The sequence below is a fragment of the Aulostomus chinensis genome, chromosome 22 (assembly GCF_037954235.1).
Source record: "Aulostomus chinensis isolate RoL2024-O1b breed Wild chromosome 22, RoL_Achi_v1.0, whole genome shotgun sequence".
NCBI lineage: Eukaryota > Metazoa > Chordata > Actinopteri > Syngnathiformes > Aulostomidae > Aulostomus > Aulostomus chinensis.
The window spans coordinates 20,786,608-20,808,228 of NC_141341.1; the positions used below are offsets into that span (position 1 = coordinate 20,786,608).

Consider the following 21,621-nt stretch of genomic DNA (forward strand, 5'->3'; position numbering starts at 1 on the left):
CTGTGAAGCTCAGACGTAGACTGGAGAAAAGATGGATCAAGTGAAGCCTTCATGGCCAGCAGGGGGAAGGAAGTCCAGGAAGTCTTTTCCTCAGTGGTTTATGACCTCAGTAGCAAGTTCATGGCCTCAATCACAAACATGCTCCTCAAAACAAGATGTTCATTTTATAAACGATGGTCCTGTTCACAGTCAAAAGTTTGATCGAGCAGAGCAGGGCGTGGCTACCACGCGATAGACATGTCGCCAACGGGTCGAGGCAGATGGCCACCCAGGCAGGTTGAACTGACCTCATTCATCCTAACCAAGCTAGTCAGCGCTCCATCCTGTCCATGCAAATGTGGTTATGTCTGCTCCACAAAACCAAGATAGGTGAAAGCTCCAATGATGCCAGACTCCAGTATTCAAAGCAGGAGCTGTCAAAACCCTCGATGGCGTCACAGTGGCTTCCCGGTGTGGGCTGTAAAATGGGACTGCAGTTACTTTGAGCTATATACTTATTTAGATGCTGAATTTTCACCAAGACCTCACCGTCCAGTGGGACCTTCACTCCGAGAAGTCTTTAGGTAACGGCCAAGAGTCTTTGACGAGAAGTGAGGGAAGAATGGCGTCCTTGAGAGGAGATTGGGGATTTCTTGTTTTTGCTAATCTCCCAAAAGGCACTTTTCACACTGGAGTCCTGGTAACGTATCCGAGCACGCTTGGCCCTAAGTCCGGTTTCTTTGAAAAGTGTGAACGGTTCATACCATGCTGGAACACAGTCATTGACCACGCCTGGGTCAGTTTCAAGGGGTGGTGTGAGGAACCATTAATGCATGGTCAGACACAGAGGACAGGAACAGGTGGAGCTACGGGTGGCAGCTGGAGCCTCTTCAGGTCTGGAGCCTCCTCCAGCAGCACCAGGATCTGGGATAAGGGGAGAGAAGAGGAGTTAGTAACACGTATGAGGACAGGAGGAGGAGAGAGAAGCCCAGTGCATCATGGGAGATCCCAGCAGTCTGAGCCTATAGCAGCAGATCTAAGGGCCAGCCTAAGCAGTCCTGACTATAAGCCTGATCAACAAGGAGGTCTTAAGTCTGCTGTTAAACCTAGAGAGGGGGTCTGGGTCCTGGACTGAAACTGGGAGACGGTTCCACAGGAGGGGAGCCTGATAGCTGAAGGCTCTGGCTCCATTCTACTGTTAGAACTCTAGGAACCAGCAGGAACCCTGCATCCTGGGAGTGAAGGGTTCTAGCTGGATCATAGGGGACTAGGAGCTCTGTCAGGGATGAAGGAGCCTGATTGTTGAGGACTTTGATGGTAGAAGAAGAATTTTAAATTCTGTTCTGAATCTGACAGGGAGCCATGCAGAGAAGCAGTCCAGGAGAGACCTGGTCTCTGCTACCAGTTCTAGTCAACACGTGGGCAGCAGCGTTCTGGACCAGCTGGAGAGTCTTTAGGGACTTATTAGTCCAGCCTGGTAGGAGGGAGGTGCAGTAATCCAGCCTGGAAGTGACAACAGCAGGGACTAGTTTGTCTGCATCTTCTTGAGCCAGGATGTGTCTGATCTTAGCGATGTTACGGAGATGGAAGAAGGCGTCCTGGAGCTTTGTTGAATGTGGGAGTTAAAGGGTCCTGGTCAAAGAGAACTCCTCGGTTCCTACGGTGGTGCTGGGGGCCAGGGTGGTGCCATCCAGGGTTCCTGTCTCATCAGATCAGGTGGTCCTCAGGTGTTTGGGCCCAGCACAAGAACTTCAGTTTATCAGAGTTTAATAAAAGGAAATGATGGTCCTCCATGTTTCCTGTCCTGCAGACAGGCCTCCAGTTTAGTCAGCTGGTTTGTTCCATGTGGATCATTGATGAGTTCAGCTGAGTGTCGTCTGCATAGCAGTGAACATTAAAGGAGTGTTTCCTGATCATGTGACCTACAGGAAGCAGGTACAGGGTGAAGAGGACTGGTCCAAGCACAGACCCTTGTGGAACACCAGAACTGACTGCAGTGGTCTCAGAGGAACCATCATTAACTAGTAGCAACTGAGATGACCTAGTAAATATGACCTGAACCAGTTTAGTGTGGTTCCTTTAATACCAGTGACAGGTTCCAGTCTCTGTAGAAGGATATGGTGGTCAATGGTATCAAAGCTGCACTGAGATCTAATCAGACCAGCACAGAGACCAGTCCCTCATCTGATGCTAGTAGGAGGTCACTGGTACCTTTGACTAGTTCTGTTTCTGTGCTAGGATGAACCTGGAACCTGACTGAATCCTCCAATCAGCTGTTGCTGTGGAGAAGTCACAGAGCTGTTTAGCAGCTGCTTCCTCCAGAACCTTGGAGAGAAAAGGAAGATGTGATGTTGGTCTGTAGTTGGTAGAACTTCTGGATCCAGGCTTGCTTTTTGAGGAGGGTTTAATTCCTGCTACTTTAAAGGACTGAGGGATGGAACCAGATACCAGCGCCACATTGATCGTATCTAAGAGGGAGGGGCTAACGAGGGTAGAGAGTCTTGGAGCAGCTTAGTTGGGATGGGGTCTAGGAGACTGGTGGAGGTTTAGAGGAGGACATTATTGAACTGAGCTCATGAAGGCTGATGGGAGAAAAACTATCCAAGTGTGTGTCTGGTCCTCCAGCTGCCTCTAAGGTTCTGGGTTCTAGGGGCCATGTTGTCAGCTGATGGCAGCAGGAGAAGAAGTTTCTCTCTAATAAGGACAATTTTGTCATTAAAGAAGTCCATGAACTCTTTGCTGCCCAGGGAAACAGGACTACTTGGGTCAGTAGAGCTGTGGCTCTCTGTCAGTCTGGCTCCAGGACTGAAGAGGAACCTGGGTTGTTCTTGTGTTCCTCTATTAGTGCTGAGTAGTAGGCTGCTCTGGTTCTACCAAGGGCTTTCTTTTAGGTTCTAAGGCCATCTTGCCAGACTACATGTGACTCCTCCAGTTTGGAGCAGCGCCGTCTTCTCTCCAGTTTCTGGGTTCTTTTTGAAGCTGTCGGGTTCCAGAACCGTACCAAGGTGCTTGTTTCCTTGGATTCATAGTTTTCTTCTTTAGTGGCCAGTAGAGTCCAGAGTTGTTGCTAAGGTGCCTCCTGCTCTATGGATAAAATGATCAGTTTGGGAGGGACTAAGGTGGACAACAGCGCCCTCTGTTACAGTGGGACATGACACTGAATTTAGCACCAATGGAACCACTTCCTTAAATCCAGGTGTGGCCTGATCAGACAAACATCTGGAAACTACAGTTTTCCTGAGTGGAGTGTAGTTGATCAGTCCAAATTCCAAAGTGATTGATTGGTGGTCTGATAAAAGCGTTCTGTGGAAACACAACCAGATGTTCAGCTTCAGTTCCACATGTTAGGAGGAGGTGGAGGTGTGGTTGTGACAGTGAGGGGGTTCATGGACAGACTGATGGACACCAGTTGAGTCTAGAAGAGAGAGAAATGCAGTACCAGACTGTGGTTATCAACATCCTCATGAATACTGAAGTCTCCTCCAATCATGACTTGATCTGATTTAGAACTAAACTGATAGAAACTCTGAGAATTCAGATCAGAATCCAGAGTCCGGACCAGGAGGACGGTCCTCAATAATCAATCAGAGAGGCTGGAGAGTTTCCAGGCTGGAGGACACAAACAGAGAATCAGGCTTTCAGATGAATGGAAACTTCTTCTGGTTTGGGATTTATTACTAAACTGGTGTCAACAATGGCAGCAGCGCCACCTCCTGGGCCAGAGCCTGGAGGAATGTAAGTGTTCATGTAACTGGAGGAGTGGATTCATTCAGACTAGCATCCTCATCGTCACCAGCCAGGCTTCTGTGAGACTCAGCAGGTCAACACAACCGTCAGATATCACTTCATTTACTGGTTCAGTTTTTGGCATCAGAGGTCTGATATTTAATCATCCACATCTAATTTTTATATTCTTTTGAGATAATTTAGTGGTCTTGTTAAATTTGATTAGGTTTTCTTGATTGATTCCTCTTCCTCTTACTAGGGTGAATAAACTGACGTTGTGTGGGGGCAGACAGTGTCTATGGAGTAGTTTTGGGTGGGTAACTGCCCCCTAGTGGACGTGCAGAGAAGCGTGAAAGACATCTGCTTCCTGGTCTAAACTCTGGGTTGTTAGTGTTTCTGTTCTATAATAAACTGGGCCAATGCCGTCCCTCCTAATCAGACCAGGGCTCCCCCAGAAAGTTTTCCAGTTGTCTATGAAGCCCACTTGGTTTGCTGGACGCCACCTCGACAGCCAGCGGTTGAACGACGACATGCTAAACATGTCGTCGCTGGTCCGGTGAGGCAGGGGTCCAGAGACACTATGGAGTCCGACATCGTCTTCGCAAATGTACACACAACTCAATATTAATTTTTGTGCCCTCCGACTGGCGTAGTCAGATGTGAATAACGATTTTATCATATTTGTGTTTACTTTTAGCCAGCAGTTTTAAATTTGACTCCACGTCGCCCGCCCTGGCCCCCCTGGAATGCACTTGACTGTGGTCGCTGGTGTCGTCAACGTCACGATCCTCAGAACTGAACTTCCAATCACCAGTGTTGTTTTCTCAGCGGATATGTCGCTAAGTGGGGAGAACCTATTAGAAGCGTGATGCGGTGGTCACGGACAGTCAGCGTCTGCTTAGGACTATTCTTCCTTCGGACCGTCACCCAGCTGCCCTGGTTTGCTGCCGGGGGAGCGGTAGTCAGGGCTAAGCTAGGAGTTTAGCTAAGGCGGTCCACACCAGCTAACGGGGGCTGGCAAGCTCTAGCAGCTAATATGTAGGTCCAATTCAACCTCACTAAGCCTCGCCTTGAGCAAACAAACTACATTAAAACTCTTATCAGTGTCACTAAAGGAAGCAGAGGAGTAACTAAACATGTGGCCCACTGAGCAAGAGAGAGGAGAGTGAGAGGGGGAAGCCATCATTAGCTTGGAGTGGAGAGTTAAGAAGGCAGAAACACTGTCACTACAAGACAGATGGTCTTTTAAGCTTCAACCAAATAATGCAATTAACCATGCAGTTGTAACAGGGGGATGATCAAACTATCGCCACTGCATCAAAGCAAAGCACGATGTTCAGCAACACACAGTAACAGGAGGATGAGGTCACATGCTTCCAGCAACATGTCCGTCTGCCAGTCATTGATCTGCGCCTGCGTCCTCATCAGTGGGTGGTGTGAGGAACCATTAATGCGTGCTTGGGCACAGGCTACATCAGGTGTGAAAGCAACTGGACCAAAACGTGGAAATGGGCCACCATGTGCCATAACTTAAAGAAAGAACATGGCAGTCGTTTTCTAGAGCGGTACCAAGCACCTTACTATTAATCCCACTGATAAGTGACATAGTTAATAACTACACCTCTGTTTGCCCTGCAAGGGCATGTGAGAATGGCAGCTGTGAAAAGGGCCTATTGCAGTGCTAGCTTGCTGAGGTTTTGGTCATCTTTCGCACGTTCAGTGTTTGCACGCCAGCTAGCTTAGCACAGTTGAGGACGACGCCACAGTGGATGTTACTGGCTCATAAACAGTGTCACCAGATTGAAGAACATTGAAATATTTACCACATTCCACATTAGTCTGGACCAAAATGCTAACAGAGAGAGGTGAGGCTAAACATAAGCTAAACATTAGCGTCCATGCATTTAGCTTCCTATGCTATGTACACAGGTTTTAAGTGGGTACTCATGTGACACATCATTGGAAAGCTTAGACTCTTGTGATTCTGTTGATGTGAATCATTTGAGGGTGCAGACACAACAGACAGTACAATCACACAACTTCTGTCTGTAAACATTTGCAGCAGGAAGTACTTCAGTTACTCAGTACAGTAACACACGTTATTCTTAACATATCGTTGCCCTGTAGAGGTGTTTAATGTTACATTCAGAGCATTCGTGCTGATGGAATGAGTCACACTCAGTATTCTCCCTCGTCAGTGACACACATCACACTCTTATCCCTCCCCTCTCTCCTCTATCTGCTGAGGCGTCCATTCTAGGTCTCTGTGGCTGAGACCTTTTGCTAAAATATATATTTATAACACAAAGCTTGTGGTCGTCTTGAGGACACCAACAGTGCACCGCCACTGAGTCAACCGTAGCCGGTTTGCGTGGCATCTTATGCTGATGTGGACTCCGCGTGGGGCTGGGCTGTTCCACGCCAGGTTTACAGTGACATTATTGCCGTGGTGATTTAGGTGTGTGTCAGAGCCAGCAGGTGACCTCAGCTCTGTGGTAATGAGCCCACTAAAACACCAGAGTGCTGGCCACAGCCTGTCAATCACGCTAAGAGTGGCGCTGCTGGCTAAAGGGGATTACATCAGCGGGTGAGATCATACTGTATCTGCTCCCAGGCTTGAGTGCCCCCCCCCCTCTCTCCCTGACCACTTGTCTCTGAGTCCTTGTGCTCATCACACACACACGCACACACACACACACACACACACACACACACACACACACATACAGACACACACTACTAGACAGCTCTCAGTTGTAGAGACACTAAGTGGTTTCCAGTCTCTCTCTCTCTCTCTTGCTCATCCATGCTGTCTCTGTGTTTTTCCATCCAGAACTTCTTTCCAGAGCAGATGGTGGCCTGGTGTCAGGAGACTGATGGCTCAATCCCTCAGTCACAGCTCTTACAGGTGAGAGGGGACGACTCAGTGAAGGGACGCGTCTCCACTACTGCACATCACGACTCTCCAACCCTTCGATCAAATCCTAATTCGGCCAGAAACAGAAATGTATCCCTAAATCCTGACCTGCTGTCCCACGAAGGAGGGAAAGCAGAAAAAAATGGTATCCTTGAGCAAATTTTCATTGGGACATCTGCTCATCCAAATATATGCATGAACACACACTCGCACACACACTCGCACACACACTCGCACACACACACACACACACACACACACAATCTGTCAATGACATTCACGCTGCCGTGCTGCTTACAGCATTTCAGGAATACAGAAAACCTGTTTCAACACTGAGAATGCATTTGTGTTATACTCAGTTTCTGTCTTTGGTTTCCAGAACTTTCTGAACTCCAGCAGCTGTCCAGAGATCCAGGGCTATCTGTACGTGAAGGAACCTGGGCGCAAGTCCTGGAAGAAGCTCTACATGTTCCTGCGGCGCTCCGGCCTCTACTATTCTACTAAGGGAACATCTAAGGTGAAGAGTGCAGGGCAGGACGTGATATTTAAGATTAATGGCATGTGACATGATGGTGCACCACATTGACGGCTCTGTTTCCTCAGTGACATTTTTGTTGATGTCGACCGCAGTTGCAATATCCTAGTTTTATATGGAGGAGCATTAAAAGTGTCATCTACCTCCCCTCCCCCTCTGACCTTTACCTCCACCCTGCAGGAGCCGCGACACCTGCAGCTGCTGTCGGATCTGGAGGACAGTAACATCTTCACCATCATCACTGGCAGGAAACTCCACAACGCCCCGACAGACTACCAGTTCTGCATCAAGGTAACACACAAGGGTCCCCTGAGCTTCACTCTTGTGGCGAATCAGATGAGGGTCATGTGTCCTCGCCACGGGAACGAGCTGGAAATAAGTTAGCATTGTTGAATGTCGGGTTCCCTCGTCTCCAAATCAGTTAACAAAGGAAACAAGGTGTTTAACAAGAGCTTGGGATATTTTCAGGTTTTCCTCTGAGCCATAAATGTATAAATAAGCCATAAATACCACGCTCCTGTACTTCCAAGCGCTTATGTGTCTCACAGCGAAAGAGAGGAAGTGTAAAGCTAGCGGTGATGACCAAGTATTCTGGAATCTTAAAAGTGATGTTCATTCGTGTGAATCTCACAAGCTTTTGTTTGCCTCATTGCTGAATTTCTGCGATGATTCAAAATCCAACCCAAAGTTCTCGTTGGCGTTTGGCAGCTGGAGCGATGGCGACGGCGATGCTGAGACGCTGCTCTCATGAATCCCTAGTGAGAGAGCGTCATATGAGGAGTGGAAGGCTGACTATACTGCCATCGTCACTAAAACCGCTTTGTAACAGATCTTTGTTTTGTGTGTGTGTGTGTGTGGGGTCGGGGGGGCAGAGGACACAGGGGTTAAAACCACACAGCAGGGGTTCAAACACACTCAGCACCATCCGTCCCATTCTGGGAGTTATCTGTGGTGGGTCACCTGCTGATCTGGGATAAGCCCAGTGGGATAAGCCAGGATGGTGCAGGGAATCTGGCCCACCTACCCTTCCATCCCACCTCTACCTTATACACACACACACACACACACACACACACACACACACACACACACACACACACACACATATTTGAGTGATAAATGACGGGATTGTCAGATGCTGTCAGTTGGAATAACAGTGCAGAATTGGGTTAGAGATTGTACTTGACGGGTGGTGGCTGGATTGTTGTTATGCTAATCTATGCTGTGATACGCAACGCTATGCAATGGTACTGCCTAGTTGTTCAGTGGTAAGCGTTCAGTAAACGCTCTCCTGTCAGCAACTCACACCATCCACCTTGAGAATTATCAGCTGCTGCCTGAGTTCATTAGCATTCGTTTGAACTGGGCATCAGAGACTTCTCAGTGGATCGAATCAAGTTCAGATAAGTGAATCTGGCCATCATTTTCATGAGGGAAACATTCAAGTGTGTTTCGAAGTAGAAGAGCGCTGATCTCTGCAAAGGCTGATAAAACAAATTCCCTGAAAATGTTAGTGGCTTCTTCTTTGGCCCATCTTGGGAGGCTTGTGGAAAGAAAGGAGTCAGCTCAGTTTGCGAACCGATCAGTTTAACATTAGCCAGCATGTGGCGGCACAGGAATATTGATTAATCTGGTCATCAGAGCGAAGCCAGCACCGGAAGACACTCATATTCAAAAAGTATTCAGCCAACGTCCTTCTGATCCACTTCTCAGAAAGCTAATACCAAGCTAACGTGTAGCTGGTGCAGCTGAGCTAACGTTCAACAAGTGTGCTGTGTGTCTGTGTGTGAATAAGACAACACTGTAAGGCCCTTTGAGTGCCACTGAGGCAGAAAGGCGCGTTCTAAAATGAGTCCATTACCTTTTATCACGTTACCAAGTGGCTGAGCTGCTCTCAGGCGCCTGCTAAACCAGGTGTGCTCCGTCCTGACAGCACACACGTTGCATTTAGTTGTTCTGTGTTTTCCGTGCTTTCCATGCGTGAGGTTTTTATAGCCAAGTTATGACAAATGGTGCCGTACCGCCGTGGCCACGCCCTCCTGATGAGGCCTCAGGACTCAGGAGGAAATGACGTCCATCTTGTCACATAGTTCTTTCACGTTAATGAACCAAATTAAGAAGTCCTGATCTCTGCCTCGTCATCAGCGAGCCGTGGTTGGTAGCAGTGTCACCTGCCAGGTCACAGCTGTGCCATGATGGAGGCCTCACGAGTCCAGGTTCCTGACGTGAACACCTGTGTGTGTGTGTGTGTTTGTGTGTGTGTGTGTGTCTGATGTGTCAACAGCCCAGTAAAGCAAGGAGCGACTGTAAGGAGCTGAAGATGCTTTGTGCCGAGGACGAGCAGAGCCGGACCTGCTGGATGACGGCCTTCAGGCTGCTCAAGGTACAGGCTTTACTGCCAGGTCATGTTCCTGAAGGTGAATCCAGCACATTCACATGTGTTTGAACCGTGTCAGCAGCAAGAACCAACCCCTCCCCCCTCTGCTGTTTTCACAGTACGGGATAGTGCTGTATAAGAGCTACAACGTCCCGCAGCAGACGAAGTCTAACCTCTCACATTTCTCGGCGCCTGTGGTGAGGATCTGCTCTCTGACATCATCTCCTTCCAGCCACGCTCTAATGCCCCCACTCAGCCAGGACCCATCCAGATTGATCCATTAATTAGCTGACGCTGAATTGGAAACCAGTTCACTTTGTGCCTCGCTGTTCTTAGAGGGAAACACAGGACCTCGATCTGGATCTCCTTCGTGTTCGACGTCAGGGTTTCCAGGATCATTGCTGCTGGAGCACAGAAAACCAACAGCTCACCGCTCATGAAATAATCAATGCAATATATCAGCTACATGAAGGTTTGACTTCAATAATTGGCTGAGACACAACTCCCATGGATCCAGTCTCCCTGGATATTTTCACTTTTTTTTTTCCAAAATACTGGATTTTCCAATTGAAACAGCTTTCGTGTTGGTATTTTCAAAAATAGGAGTGAAGCTAAGTTATAGAAGAATCTCCCGCAAACTCCAGCACTGCTTTATTGTGACTGTTGTGTCTTAGTTCACAACCTTTGTTTAAGCAGGTAGGCCTGTTGCCATCGCATCGATGCAAACCAAATCCATTTGTCGGTCCTTCCAAAAAGTCACCAAGTAAACCCAGACGTACGGTGTCTTCGTAGAGACGTTCTGTCATAAATGGAAGACGCTGATCCCGAAACCTCACTAAAAATGTTTGTTTTCAGCCTCATAGTTGAGACTTGTTGTCTGAGTGTGTGAGTGGCCCGCGGGTGCGATGTTGATATTTATTTTCCGCTAAAGGAAAGTTGAATGTAACGAATAGAAACGGGCCGCCTGGAGCAGGAAGGCCAGGAGGGGCCTGTGTTTTCCCTCAGAGGGGCGTTTGTGGGGTGAGTGAAGTGGGTCTCTGTGCAGACAGGATTTGTCATGCCCCAGTGAGTGTGTCTGGCTTGTTAGACCTCTGACCCTTGTCTACTGCCCCCCCACCCCCAACCCCCACTCCCTGTGTGTCCCTCCCCCCACATCACCCACTCGCCCCTCTCCCCACCCTGCCACGTCTCCCAACAGCGGAGTGTGTCTGAGAACTCGCTGGTGGCGATGGACTTCTCCGGTCGGACCGGCCGCGTCATCGATAACCCTGTGGAGGCCCAGAGCGCCGCCCTGGAGGAGGGGCAGACCTGGAGGGTAAGATGGCCTGGGAGGGATGAGATTTTGGGTCTCTGGAGCTCAGATTAAGATCCGATATATCTCATTAGTTAGAGACAAAAGTTTCCTGCAGTATTTCATAACAGGAGCGTCCCTGCAGGCGAGGGTCATCACAACCTCCTCTGATGGGGTGGCTCTTTGTGTGATGAAAGCCTGATCAAACTTCTACAGGCTTCCAACGCTCTGGAAACCCTGGGAAAGTCATGACACTTGAAAATAGCAATTATCAGGCTTGGAAAATGTTTCAAAAATAAACAAAACTGAAAAAAAAATCCAAGTTTGGACAATATTGAGTTGAGTCAGTCCACGTTTCTGCTGTATCCTGGCATTTTCCAAGTGTAAACAGAGAATGTAGAGTGAAGAAGTTCGTCCCACAAAGCAAAACTGGTAGCAATGTAAAGCCGTTCCTCCGTGTGAAGGCACAGAAGCTTGAGGTTTTAGTTTCGGTCTGACATGAAGTGATGGCATGTGTTCCCCCAGAAACGAAGCCAGCGTATGAATGTCCTGGGCAGTCCCTCCCCCCTGCACCCGTCCTCTCTGAGCACAGGTAAACACAAACACTGCCTCCATTGTCCTGCGCAGACGTCCTGGAGAACTCATGTCTGACTGCTTCCTACAGCCTTAGGTGCACTGGAGAAATGTGACTGTGAATGTTCACCCAAAAACCAGCTGGAACACTGAGTCTTTGTCTGTGTCTCAGTCATCCACAGGACACAAGTGTGGTTTCACGGTCGCATCATGAGAGAGGAAGCCCACAAGATGATCATCCAGCAAGGCCAAGTGGACGGGTAAGAGGAACCGCAAACGTATTATTTTACAGTTAATGTACTTTGTGTGAGATTGAGCCGAAAACTGAGATTATTTAGTGAAGAAAGGCTTAAATCTCAAATGTCAGTGTCTAAAAACAGAAGGCTTTTGGCTCGTTAGCCTCCAGCCAGTGGATCAGGTACGGTCCTGAAAGAGCCACAGCACGCCAGGACTCCGCCGCATGTCGTCTTGTATGTGTTTCACGCTTTCCTCTCTTCGGCTGTGTGTGTGTGTGTCAGGTTATTCCTGTTGCGGGACAGTCAGAGTAATCCCAAGGCGTTCGTGCTCACCATGTGCCACCACCAGAAGATCAAGCACTTCCAAATCCTCCCGGTCAGTGCCTGAGATCGGTGTCAAAGGTTGTGTTGTGAGTTCAGCGTACATAAGAGCTCTTTGGACCGCCGACGGACCGGTTTCTCTCCGTCTGCTGGCAGCAGTAGAGACGTGGCGGCCTGGTATGTAGCTGACAGGTCCTGCAGGTGTCGGCGCCGCAGGAATGATGCATCGCTGTAGGTCAGCGTCACCGCGGGTTCCTTCAAGCGAAAGCCAATGAGAGTTTTACACGGGATGTTGGATTATTGCTGAAGTTGCTGAGCTAGGACCTCAGCGCCGCCACAGCTAGCTTACATCGCTTCTGATAAAGTCCACCACGGCCTTGGTAGTCCTGTTCAGCTACTTGTCAGCAGCTGCCATTTTTAGAGTACTTTAAGTGTAGTATTTACTGATGTATTTAATACTGTAGAACAAAGCTTAATACCTTAAGTTTGGAAACCACAGACTTCATTTCAGTATTTTCAGAAAATACAGACAAGCCTTTAATATCCAGGGATCCACAATCTTCTCATGAAAGGAGGGAGATGTGGTCCAAACATGTGATGTCTGAAATTTGTTACTAGAGTCTTTACTGGAAAATAAAATGTCTGTAACAGGGTATGAAAAGAAGACAAAGCTTAAATGTATGACTAGAAATGAAGTCTCACCTTCAAAGTTCATGGAAACGAACCTCCATGACTTCCTCGTGGCTGCACGGACGGTCGCGGGGATGAAATGATCTCTGGAGCCTGGTGCTCTTCGCTCGAGAGACTCGTCTCTCCTCCATCTACTTCTGCTGATTCACCGGTCACGTGATGCCTGACGTCCTCTCCTGATGATAGAAGATGTCTGACTGTCATGTGACGCTAACGCTCTCTTTACTCTGCTGTCCAGTGTGAAGAGGACGGTCAGGTGTTCTTCAGCCTGGACGACGGCGCCACCAAGTTCACCGACCTGATCCACCTGGTGGAGTTCTACCAGCTCAACAGGGGAGTGCTGCCCTGCAAGCTCAAACACCCCTGCACCGCTGTGGCCTTGTGACACTCTTCTGCCCCCCCACCCCCTTTTTTTTGCACACCTCTCACCCTGAGATCCCACTCCATCATGTCTGCCCCTCCCTCACCAACCTAACGAGATCGAGGAGATAGAGTAAAAGTTGATTGAAGTTTTGGGGATGTGAACAACTCGGCAGGAGCTGCGTCAGAGGTATGACGCTTCCTGGATGTTTGGACGGAACCTGCACCGGCCGCTTCACTCCTGCTCTGTTGTCATGGAGACTGGGTTTTCTGTCATTGCTGTGCGGACTCTCTGGAGGGGGCGCATGATGACGATACAAGCGGCAGGAGTCCTGCAGGTCTCTCAGATGGATCACTCCCTCCTGATCCTCCAACCCCTCCCAAGTCAATCCCCCTCCCCCAAACTACCCTATCTTCCAGGCCTGATAAGCTGTGGTGCCCATCACACCCTCGCCCTCTTGCCACAAGTTAGTGGCGTGCAGGCAGGGAGCGCCACCCTCTGACTTCCTCATCGATCATCAGGGATGGACGGGAACCTCTCTGGGTCTTTATCAAACTCGATCCAGGAGTTTCTCAACCTGTGCAGTCCAGTCTGGATAAGCTGACACCATGATAACGACCCCCCCCCCCCCCCACCACCACCACCACCACCACCACAACCCCACCCCACCCCACCCCCACCCCTAACTGAACAGGCCTCTTTGCTGTGTCCTGTCCCACCATGCTCTAACCCTGCCTCTCCTCCTCCACACAAGCTCAGAGAGAAGTCAGCAGAGATGAGAGAGGGCGCTGAAGGCGAGATGAGCGGCGCGGTCACGAGGGTTTGCTGAAAGGACAGAGGAATGTTTATCAGGAAGGCCTCACAAGCCTCTCTTGTAGAATTGATTACTTGATGTCATTTTAATGCTGTTTTATTACTGTTGATTCAATGCAGAACTAGTTTTGCACTCGCGGAGGCAGCAGCTGTTCTCTCTGGCTAAATGAAGCTGTCTGCTCTCTGTTCGTCGTCCTCTTCCTCCTCCGGCTCCCCCACCTTCCGAGAAGCGTGCGTGTGAATTTCCACCTGCTCTGATTGGATTACAGTGGCGTGGGAGCACAGAGAGTCATGGCTGATTATGCAGTGCCTTTCAGAAAAGGTTTGGGAACATCTTGGACCTCATACCAACATGGTCACACAACAGTGAAAAATGAATGTTCTCTGGAGGCGGCTGAACGCCTCAGGACTACGAGGAAGAAGAGGAGGACTTTAAAATAGATTTCTTCAAAGCGTGTCCGCCCTTGAGCTTCAACCATTCAATCATTTTTGGTAAATCAAAAGGGTTAATTCTGCTGGTTACACAGTTGGCAAATTGCTTTTGAATGTCATTTTCTTGTCCGATGCGTGTTCTGAGCTCACTGCTTGCACATCAGAATGATTCTTGACGGGTTGGAGCGGCCGTGTTTGGATCCAGCCTGAGCAGACGTACTGACCACTGTCCCCTCGCGCCCGAGAAGCAGACGAATCAAAAAAGCACTCCCGTTTTGTTTTGTTTGAAATATGGAAATGAACAAATGACTTGAAATGTGAACTCAGTGAGCTTCACTTGCCTTTAATTGAAAGTTGTGAGCCTTGTGTCCTAACATGCACACACACACAGTGAAATGTCTGCCATTCAGAGAGGATCTCATGTGCATCAGGAGTGTGAGAGGTGGTCCAGCGCCACCTGGGCGTTTTGGGGTCTGCTGTGTTGGCCAAGAGTCAGATGAGAAGATTGAGGCCACTTTGATGCCTGCAGTTAGCCAGCAGCTACTGAATAGCGAGGGTGAGCTAAGCTAACCACTTGCTACCTGCAGCCTTTTATCAATAATGTCTTTTAGAGTTTATCTGATTATGGATATGAAAGAAGGGGTGGGCTCGGAGGCCCCCAGGCAAAGACAAATGAAAGCCCTTTCTATCTTAGCTCAATACAATCATCGCCTGCAAAAACGATTCGGGGCAGCTCTGTTTTAGTTCGCCCATTTCGACCTAAAAACATGGAGAAACCCTCGGAACGCTTTATTCCGCTTCTCTTCTGCAGCAGGAAAACATGAACTACAAACTCAGAGAACCTGAAACCTTCAGCTTCCCTGTAAGCTGACTTGCTGTTGCTCTGATGGCCGGTCTCCTGCTGGGAACATCAGCTGGCTCGCGCGCCTCTCCTTTGTACAAGAGGATGAAACCGTGTTGACACCTAGATGGAATCATTAGGAGTTAGAAATTAACATTTGGTTGGGGTGAAGGGAAAATGCTTCAACTCAAAATTCTCAAACCCCTTTGACACTTGACGGCCCCTCACCGTGACGGTGGCAGCCATCTTCTCACCTCGCTCAAGGCCAGAAAGCTGATGTTCATCTAGAACTGTTCTTCAAAGGTAAAAATCCACTGGAGCCCAGTTGAGAAAGCAGGTTCCAGCCGTGCGCCTCACATTGTGTTGATCTGCAGCGCGCCCTCATTTTGCGACGTTTCCAGCTGCGTGAGGACAGATGGCGCTGGCGAGCACCCTTCAAAGCGGGACTGCCTCTCAAACAGATGTTTTACAGCAGGAGGAGGAACCGGCAGACGCAGCAGGCCAGAACGTTTCAATCATCAGGAAACAACTGTCACATTTCTGTGCTGCTGACATTTTAAAGCATTTTGGTAAACGGATGAAGAGCAAGTGGAAGTGAGTCGTATGTAGTTGATGCCCCAAACATTGGAAATGTGGCACAAGGCCCTCTAAAGCCCTTCCTTGCAGATGTGGAGGTCGCATCAGTGAGGCCCAGTGGCTGAGAATGAATCCGCATCAGAAAAATCCTGCCAACAAAACAATTAAATCTGAACTCTTTTTTTTTTTTGGAAAAGTAAAGAAGTCTGCGCTGCGTGGCTTGAACCGATCCGTGGTAGAGGTCCACGTCTGTGAAGCAGGAAGTCAAAGACGCCACTTCTGCTGTCATGTGACCAGCGACAGGCATGATTTCACCTGCTCAGGTCTGCAGTAGCTTGAGCGGCATCCTCTGCCCCGCCTGCCCTCGGCTTCACCCGCCACCCCACCCCGGACAGGGTTAGCAGGAGGCCATGGGACGAGCTGCCAGACTCAGTCTCTCTCACTCTAAGCACCATCATTGACACACTTGCTACTGCTGTCACCGGTCCACCGGTCATGTGACCTGACTGACTCACCAGCTCAGCGCTCCCAACGATCAGGCCTTCTCTTGTCAGCCAGGGCAGACAGACTCTCCAGGGATTGGATAATGCTTGAACCCCGCCTCCCTCTCCCACCTGTGTCCAGCCTGTAAGCTATGACCCTGTAGTGAATGTGTGTGTGTGTGTGTGTGTGTGGATGGCTAGACTGTTACATTCACTATTCAGGATCTGCTGGTTGTCCTACTTGCCTTCTAGAGACGGACAATGTTCGGTTGGGAAAGTCAAGCGATGCCTTGGACTTCCACTATTTCAGAGGACAGGAGGAGAAGGGCTGGAGGTATCCCAGCATTCCCAGTCTGCCAGAGAGGATGTGGAACCACACAGCTGTGGGATGAGTCAGCGTCCTGTCCTTCCTCCGCCCAATCACTGCACTGCAGTGCAATTCTATACCAATAAAACAAGTCCGAGTCAATGAATAAACCAGTAAGTAAGTATGTGAAGCTCTGGAGGAGACGTAGCTCTAACACTGTACCTGGGTCACAGATCACTAGGATGTATGGGGCGTTATGCTTTGGTCATAACTCCATGTAAAATGAAGAATGATTTATTTTGTCCTTTTTTCATTATTTGATTGTGTGTACATTGACATGATTGTGTATTTCTTTTGTTTGCCACAAAATGACCATATACATTTACATATACATATATATCTATATATCTATATAGATATCTATATATCTATAGATATATATATCTATATATATAGATATATATATATCTATATATATAGATCTATATATATATCTATAGATATATATATATCTATACATATATCTATAGATATATAAAATGTGTGTGTGTAAAGAATATACCACCTATATCCAGTATTAAAGTAAGCTGTTATTATTTTGGGAGCTCAAACTGGATCTCCGGCGTGTGTCCACCTCCCAGCAGCATCACGTGTGTGCTGATGTCCGGTCGGAGGCTTCAGCTCCGCCTGCGTCTCATTGTGATACCGCGTTTCTAATAAACCCCCGGTCTGGTTTTACTGACGAGAGAAACACTCCAGTAAAAGTTTGGTCTTTACACACACGCGCGCACACACAGACACACACACACACACACCAGCTCCTTTTCATGGATTGCTCACACACAGCGATGCTTCATTCATAGCAGCTTTGTCACTTCGAGGGGGGGGGGGGGGGGGGGGGGTCGTATACTCCGATTTTTAAGGTGCATCGAGTTTTGTATCGGTTTTCTAACTCGCAGCAGGTGCCTCTCGTTCCTCGGCAGCCGCAGGTCCTCTCAGTTGCCGTCCGTCCATCGGCGCTCGCTCCTGGCGTCCAGTGACGTCAGGAGCGCCTCGGTCCTTCCTCTTTGGTTGAAGTCCAACATGTCAGGGAGAGAAGAAGAAGAGCCGAGAGACTTGTTCTGATAACCCCACTGTGCTTTGCTTGCGTCTGTACAGCTCCTGGATCTACATTGTATCCTGTTCAGGTATTTTTGTACAATAAGGGACTGATATATTCTCTGTTTAATGGAAATTAGAATAAAAGACATCATTGCTACAAACCACGTGACTGGTCTGGTCTGCTCATGTGTCCCCGTCTTCGTCCGGACACCAGCGGGTTGATGGGGCCGCGTGCGACACCAGTGATGGAGGAGAGAGAAAGAAAAATAAAACATTTAACAATAAAATGTGAGATTTCAAATTAAAGGTGTGACGTCACGTCATCGCTCGTGAGGTCCGTCAACGTGCGGGCAGCAGAGGCAGACGCCCGCCGACGTCGTCACATTGAGTCGGTGTGTTTTTATTCCAGTTCAGCAACTTCGTGTTTTCATTTTTATTGCTAAATTATTTTTTTGTAGGATCCAAAAAAGAAAAAAAAAGAAGAAGAAAATCAGGCTCAACTCAAGAACTGATGGTGACAAGCCAGCCTCAGATGAACCCTGGAGGCTCCTGGTCCTCAGAGGTCCTCCTGGGTCCAGGTTTCTCATGATCAAGAGCCTTTCCTTCCTTGCAGACCACCTTCTCCCCACGCGCGCACACACTTACACACACACGCACACACACACTGCCTCCTCCTGGAGGGATCTTTGGGTTTATTTTAGTTCCTTTAATCATCACTAATTACATAACCATGCATTTTGTGCAGTAGTACTGCAGTACATCTGCGTATTGAGGGCCCAACTCAAAGTAAAATTTGCCAAAGATATTTTGAGGGAGAGGGCAGTCGGTGGAGCAGTGGTCATCACTGTGGCCCCCAGCAAGAAGGTTGTAGGTGGAGCCCCGGCTGCCCCGGTGGATGGAGGGATGGATGGATGGATGATGAATGGATAGATGGATGGGTGGATGGATGGTGGATGGATGATGGGTGGATGGATGGATGGGTCGGTGGGTGGATGGATGGATGGATAGATAGATAGACAGATGGATAGATGGATGGATTGATAGATGGATGGGTGGTGGATGGATGGATGATGAATGGACCGATGGATGATGAATGGATAGATGGATAGATGGATGGGTGGTGGATGGATGGATGGATGATGAATGGATGGATGGATGATGGATGGACCGATGGATGATGAATGGATAGATGGATGGTGGATGGATGGATTATGAATGGATGGATGGATGATGGATGGATAGATGGATGGGTGGATGGATGGTGGATGGACGATGAATGGATAGATGGATGGTGGATAGGTGGATGGATGGATGTGGATGGATGATGAATGGATAGATGGATAGGTGGATGATGAATGGATAGATGGATGGATGGATGGATGGATAGATGGATGGGTGGTGGATGGATGGATGGATGATGAATGGATAGATGGATGATGAATGGATGGATGGATGATGATGAATGGATAGATTGATGATGGATGGATGGATGATGGATGATGGATGATGGGTGGTGGATGATGGGTGGTGGATGGATAGATGGATGGTGAATGGATAGATGGATGATGAATGGATGGATGGATGATGAATGGATAGATGGATGATGAATGGATGGATGGATGATGATGAATGGATGGATGGATGATGAATGGATAGATGGATGATGAATGGATGGATGGATGATGATGAATGGATGGATGGATGATGGATGATGGGTGGTGGATGATGGATGATGGATGGATGATGAATGGATAGATGGATGATGAATGGATGGATCGGCGGGTGGGTGGAGCCACACACTGAGCTCCATGACGCGTCATCGTGCTTCAGATGCACAATAACGTGCAAATATCAGGAGGAGAAATATATACGTATATAAATATGAGTATATAAATATGAGTATATAAATGAGTATATCAATATATACATATATAAATATGAGTATATAAATATGAGCATATAAATATGAGTATATAAATATATACCTATATAAATATGAGTATATAAATATGAGTATATAAATATGAGTATATAAATATATACCTATATAAATATGAGTATATAAATATGAGTATATAAATATATACCTATATAAATATGAGCATATAAATATGAGTATATAAATATATACCTATATAAATATGAGTATATAAATATGTATTTATACAGGACGAATATGTATTCAAGCAGCAGCAGCGGCACTGAGACTCCCGCCAGCACAGAAGTCCAGATGTGGCCCACATCCTCAGCTCCCCTCACGTTCAGCCTTGACTGACGCTGGCGCCTGAGGGGGAGCGCCGCGGCCTGAGTTCAGCCGTGCTCAGCCCACATCATGAGATCTGGTGCACGTCCGCATCACTCAGCACTCGTCAGTGCCGGGTCTGAGCCACAGTTGCCACGGAGTCCCGGCCGGCGCCCAAGTGGGGCTGTTAGGGATGAACCAGTAATGGTTGGACGTCTGTTGAATCCTCCAGGGGAACTGGGCTTGTCCAGGGGCTCGGCTCTCCTCCTGAGTCTGTCCCGAGTAGAACACAACTTCCTCCAACTTTCAGCCTTCTCACCGCAGACGCCACCAACTAAAATTGTGCGAGGGCGCCCTCTTGTGGTGCACACTCATGTTGACCCTGCTGAACGTTAACAGGAGGAAACATGAACACATTGGATTCTGCAACGATTCCGTGAAACCTTTGCAGCTGCATTTCATCATCAGTGAGGAGCTTCATGGAGTGCCTGGAGAGAGAGGGAGGGAGGGAAGGAGGGAGAGGGAGAGAGAGGGAGGGAGAGAGAGAGAGGAAGAGAGAAGGAGGGAGAGGGAGAGAGGGAGGGAGAGAGAGAGAGGAAGAGAGAAGGAGGGAGAGGGAGAGAGGGAGGGAGAGAGAGAGGGAGGTAGGGAGAGAGAGGGAGGGAGAGAGAGAGAGGAAGAGAGAAGGAGGGAGAGGGAGAGAGGGAGGGAGAGAGAGAGGGAGGTAGGGAGAGAGAGGGAGGTGGGGAGAGAGAGAGGGAGGGAGGGAGAGGGAGAGAGAGGGAGGGAGAGAGAGAGAGGAAGAGAGAAGGAGGGAGAGGGAGAGAGGGAGGGAGAGAGAGAGGGAGGTGGGGAGAGAGAGGGAGGTGGGGAGAGAGAGAGGGAGAGAGAGAGAGGGAGAGAGAGGGAGGGAGAGAGAGAGAGGGAGAGAGAGAGAGGGAGGTAGGGAGAGAGAGAGGGAGAGAGAGAGAGGGAGGGAGAGAGAGGGAGAGAGGAGGGAGAGAGGGAGGGAGAGAGAGAGGGAGGTAGGGAGAGAGAGGGAGGTGGGGAGAGAGAGAGGGAGGGAGGGAAGGAGGGAGAGGGAGAGAGAGAGAGGAAGAGAGAAGGAGGGAGAGGGAGGGAGAGAGAGGGAGGTAGGGAGAGAGAGGGAGGTGGGGAGAGAGAGAGGGAGGGAGGGAGATTGAGAGAGAGAGAGAGGGAGAGAGAGAGGGAGGGAGAGAGAGGGAGGTAGGGAGAGAGAGAGGGAGAGAGAGAGAGGGAGAGAGAGGGAGGGAGAGAGAAAGAGGGAGGGAGGGAGGGAGAGAGGCAGAGAGAGGGAGGTAGGGAGAGAGAGAGGGAGGGAGAGGGAGAGAGAGAGGGAGGTAGGGAGAGAGAGAGGGAGGGAGAGAGGGAGGGAGAGGGAGAGAGAGGCAGAGAGAGAGAGAGAGAGAGAGGGAGAGAGAGACTGACACCAGACCAGAATGGTGGTAGACAGAACGTAGACCAGAGGGATTGTAGACTAGAACGACTGTGGACTAGAGGCTACAGACCAGGCGGATTATAGACTGGAAGTTTTGTAGACTAGACTGAGTTTAGACCGGAGGGATGGTTGACTCAAGAGACTGTAGGCCAGAAGGATTGTAGACTAGATAGAATGTAGACCAGACTAAAGATTTTTAGGGAGGAGCTTCTCACACTAGCTGGTAATTCTAAATATTTATGCTGATTGCTAACAGTAGCTGCTAACAGTAGCTGCTAACGGTAGCTGCTAACACTAGCTGCTAACAGTAGCTGCTAACACTAGCTGCTAACGGTAGCTGCTCACAGACTGGAGCCAAGACA

General features: G+C 48.8%; 1 protein-coding gene across 8 annotated transcripts in view; it reads left to right on the forward strand.

Annotated features, from left to right (window-relative positions):
- The window catches only part of LOC147241128 (growth factor receptor-bound protein 10-like), a 52,880-nt gene extending 35,543 nt beyond the window's left edge, over positions 1 to 17,337 (forward strand). For 7 of the 8 annotated variants that reach the window (XM_086192752.1, XM_086192748.1, XM_086192746.1 and 4 more), the window contains 10 exons: positions 6,539 to 6,613; positions 7,002 to 7,139; positions 7,338 to 7,448; positions 9,442 to 9,540; positions 9,654 to 9,731; positions 10,733 to 10,849; positions 11,351 to 11,417; positions 11,571 to 11,658; positions 11,917 to 12,010; positions 12,884 to 17,337. In XM_086192752.1, the coding sequence (XP_086048878.1) occupies positions 6,539 to 6,613; positions 7,002 to 7,139; positions 7,338 to 7,448; positions 9,442 to 9,540; positions 9,654 to 9,731; positions 10,733 to 10,849; positions 11,351 to 11,417; positions 11,571 to 11,658; positions 11,917 to 12,010; positions 12,884 to 13,030 (1,014 nt within the window). In that variant the 3' untranslated portion in view covers positions 13,031 to 17,337. The remainder of the gene's footprint in view (positions 1 to 6,538; positions 6,614 to 7,001; positions 7,140 to 7,337; positions 7,449 to 9,441; positions 9,541 to 9,653; positions 9,732 to 10,732; positions 10,850 to 11,350; positions 11,418 to 11,570; positions 11,659 to 11,916; positions 12,011 to 12,883) is intronic. The other variant, XR_015111141.1, reaches the window with a different exon arrangement.
- The last annotated feature ends 4,284 nt before the right edge of the window (positions 17,338 to 21,621 follow it).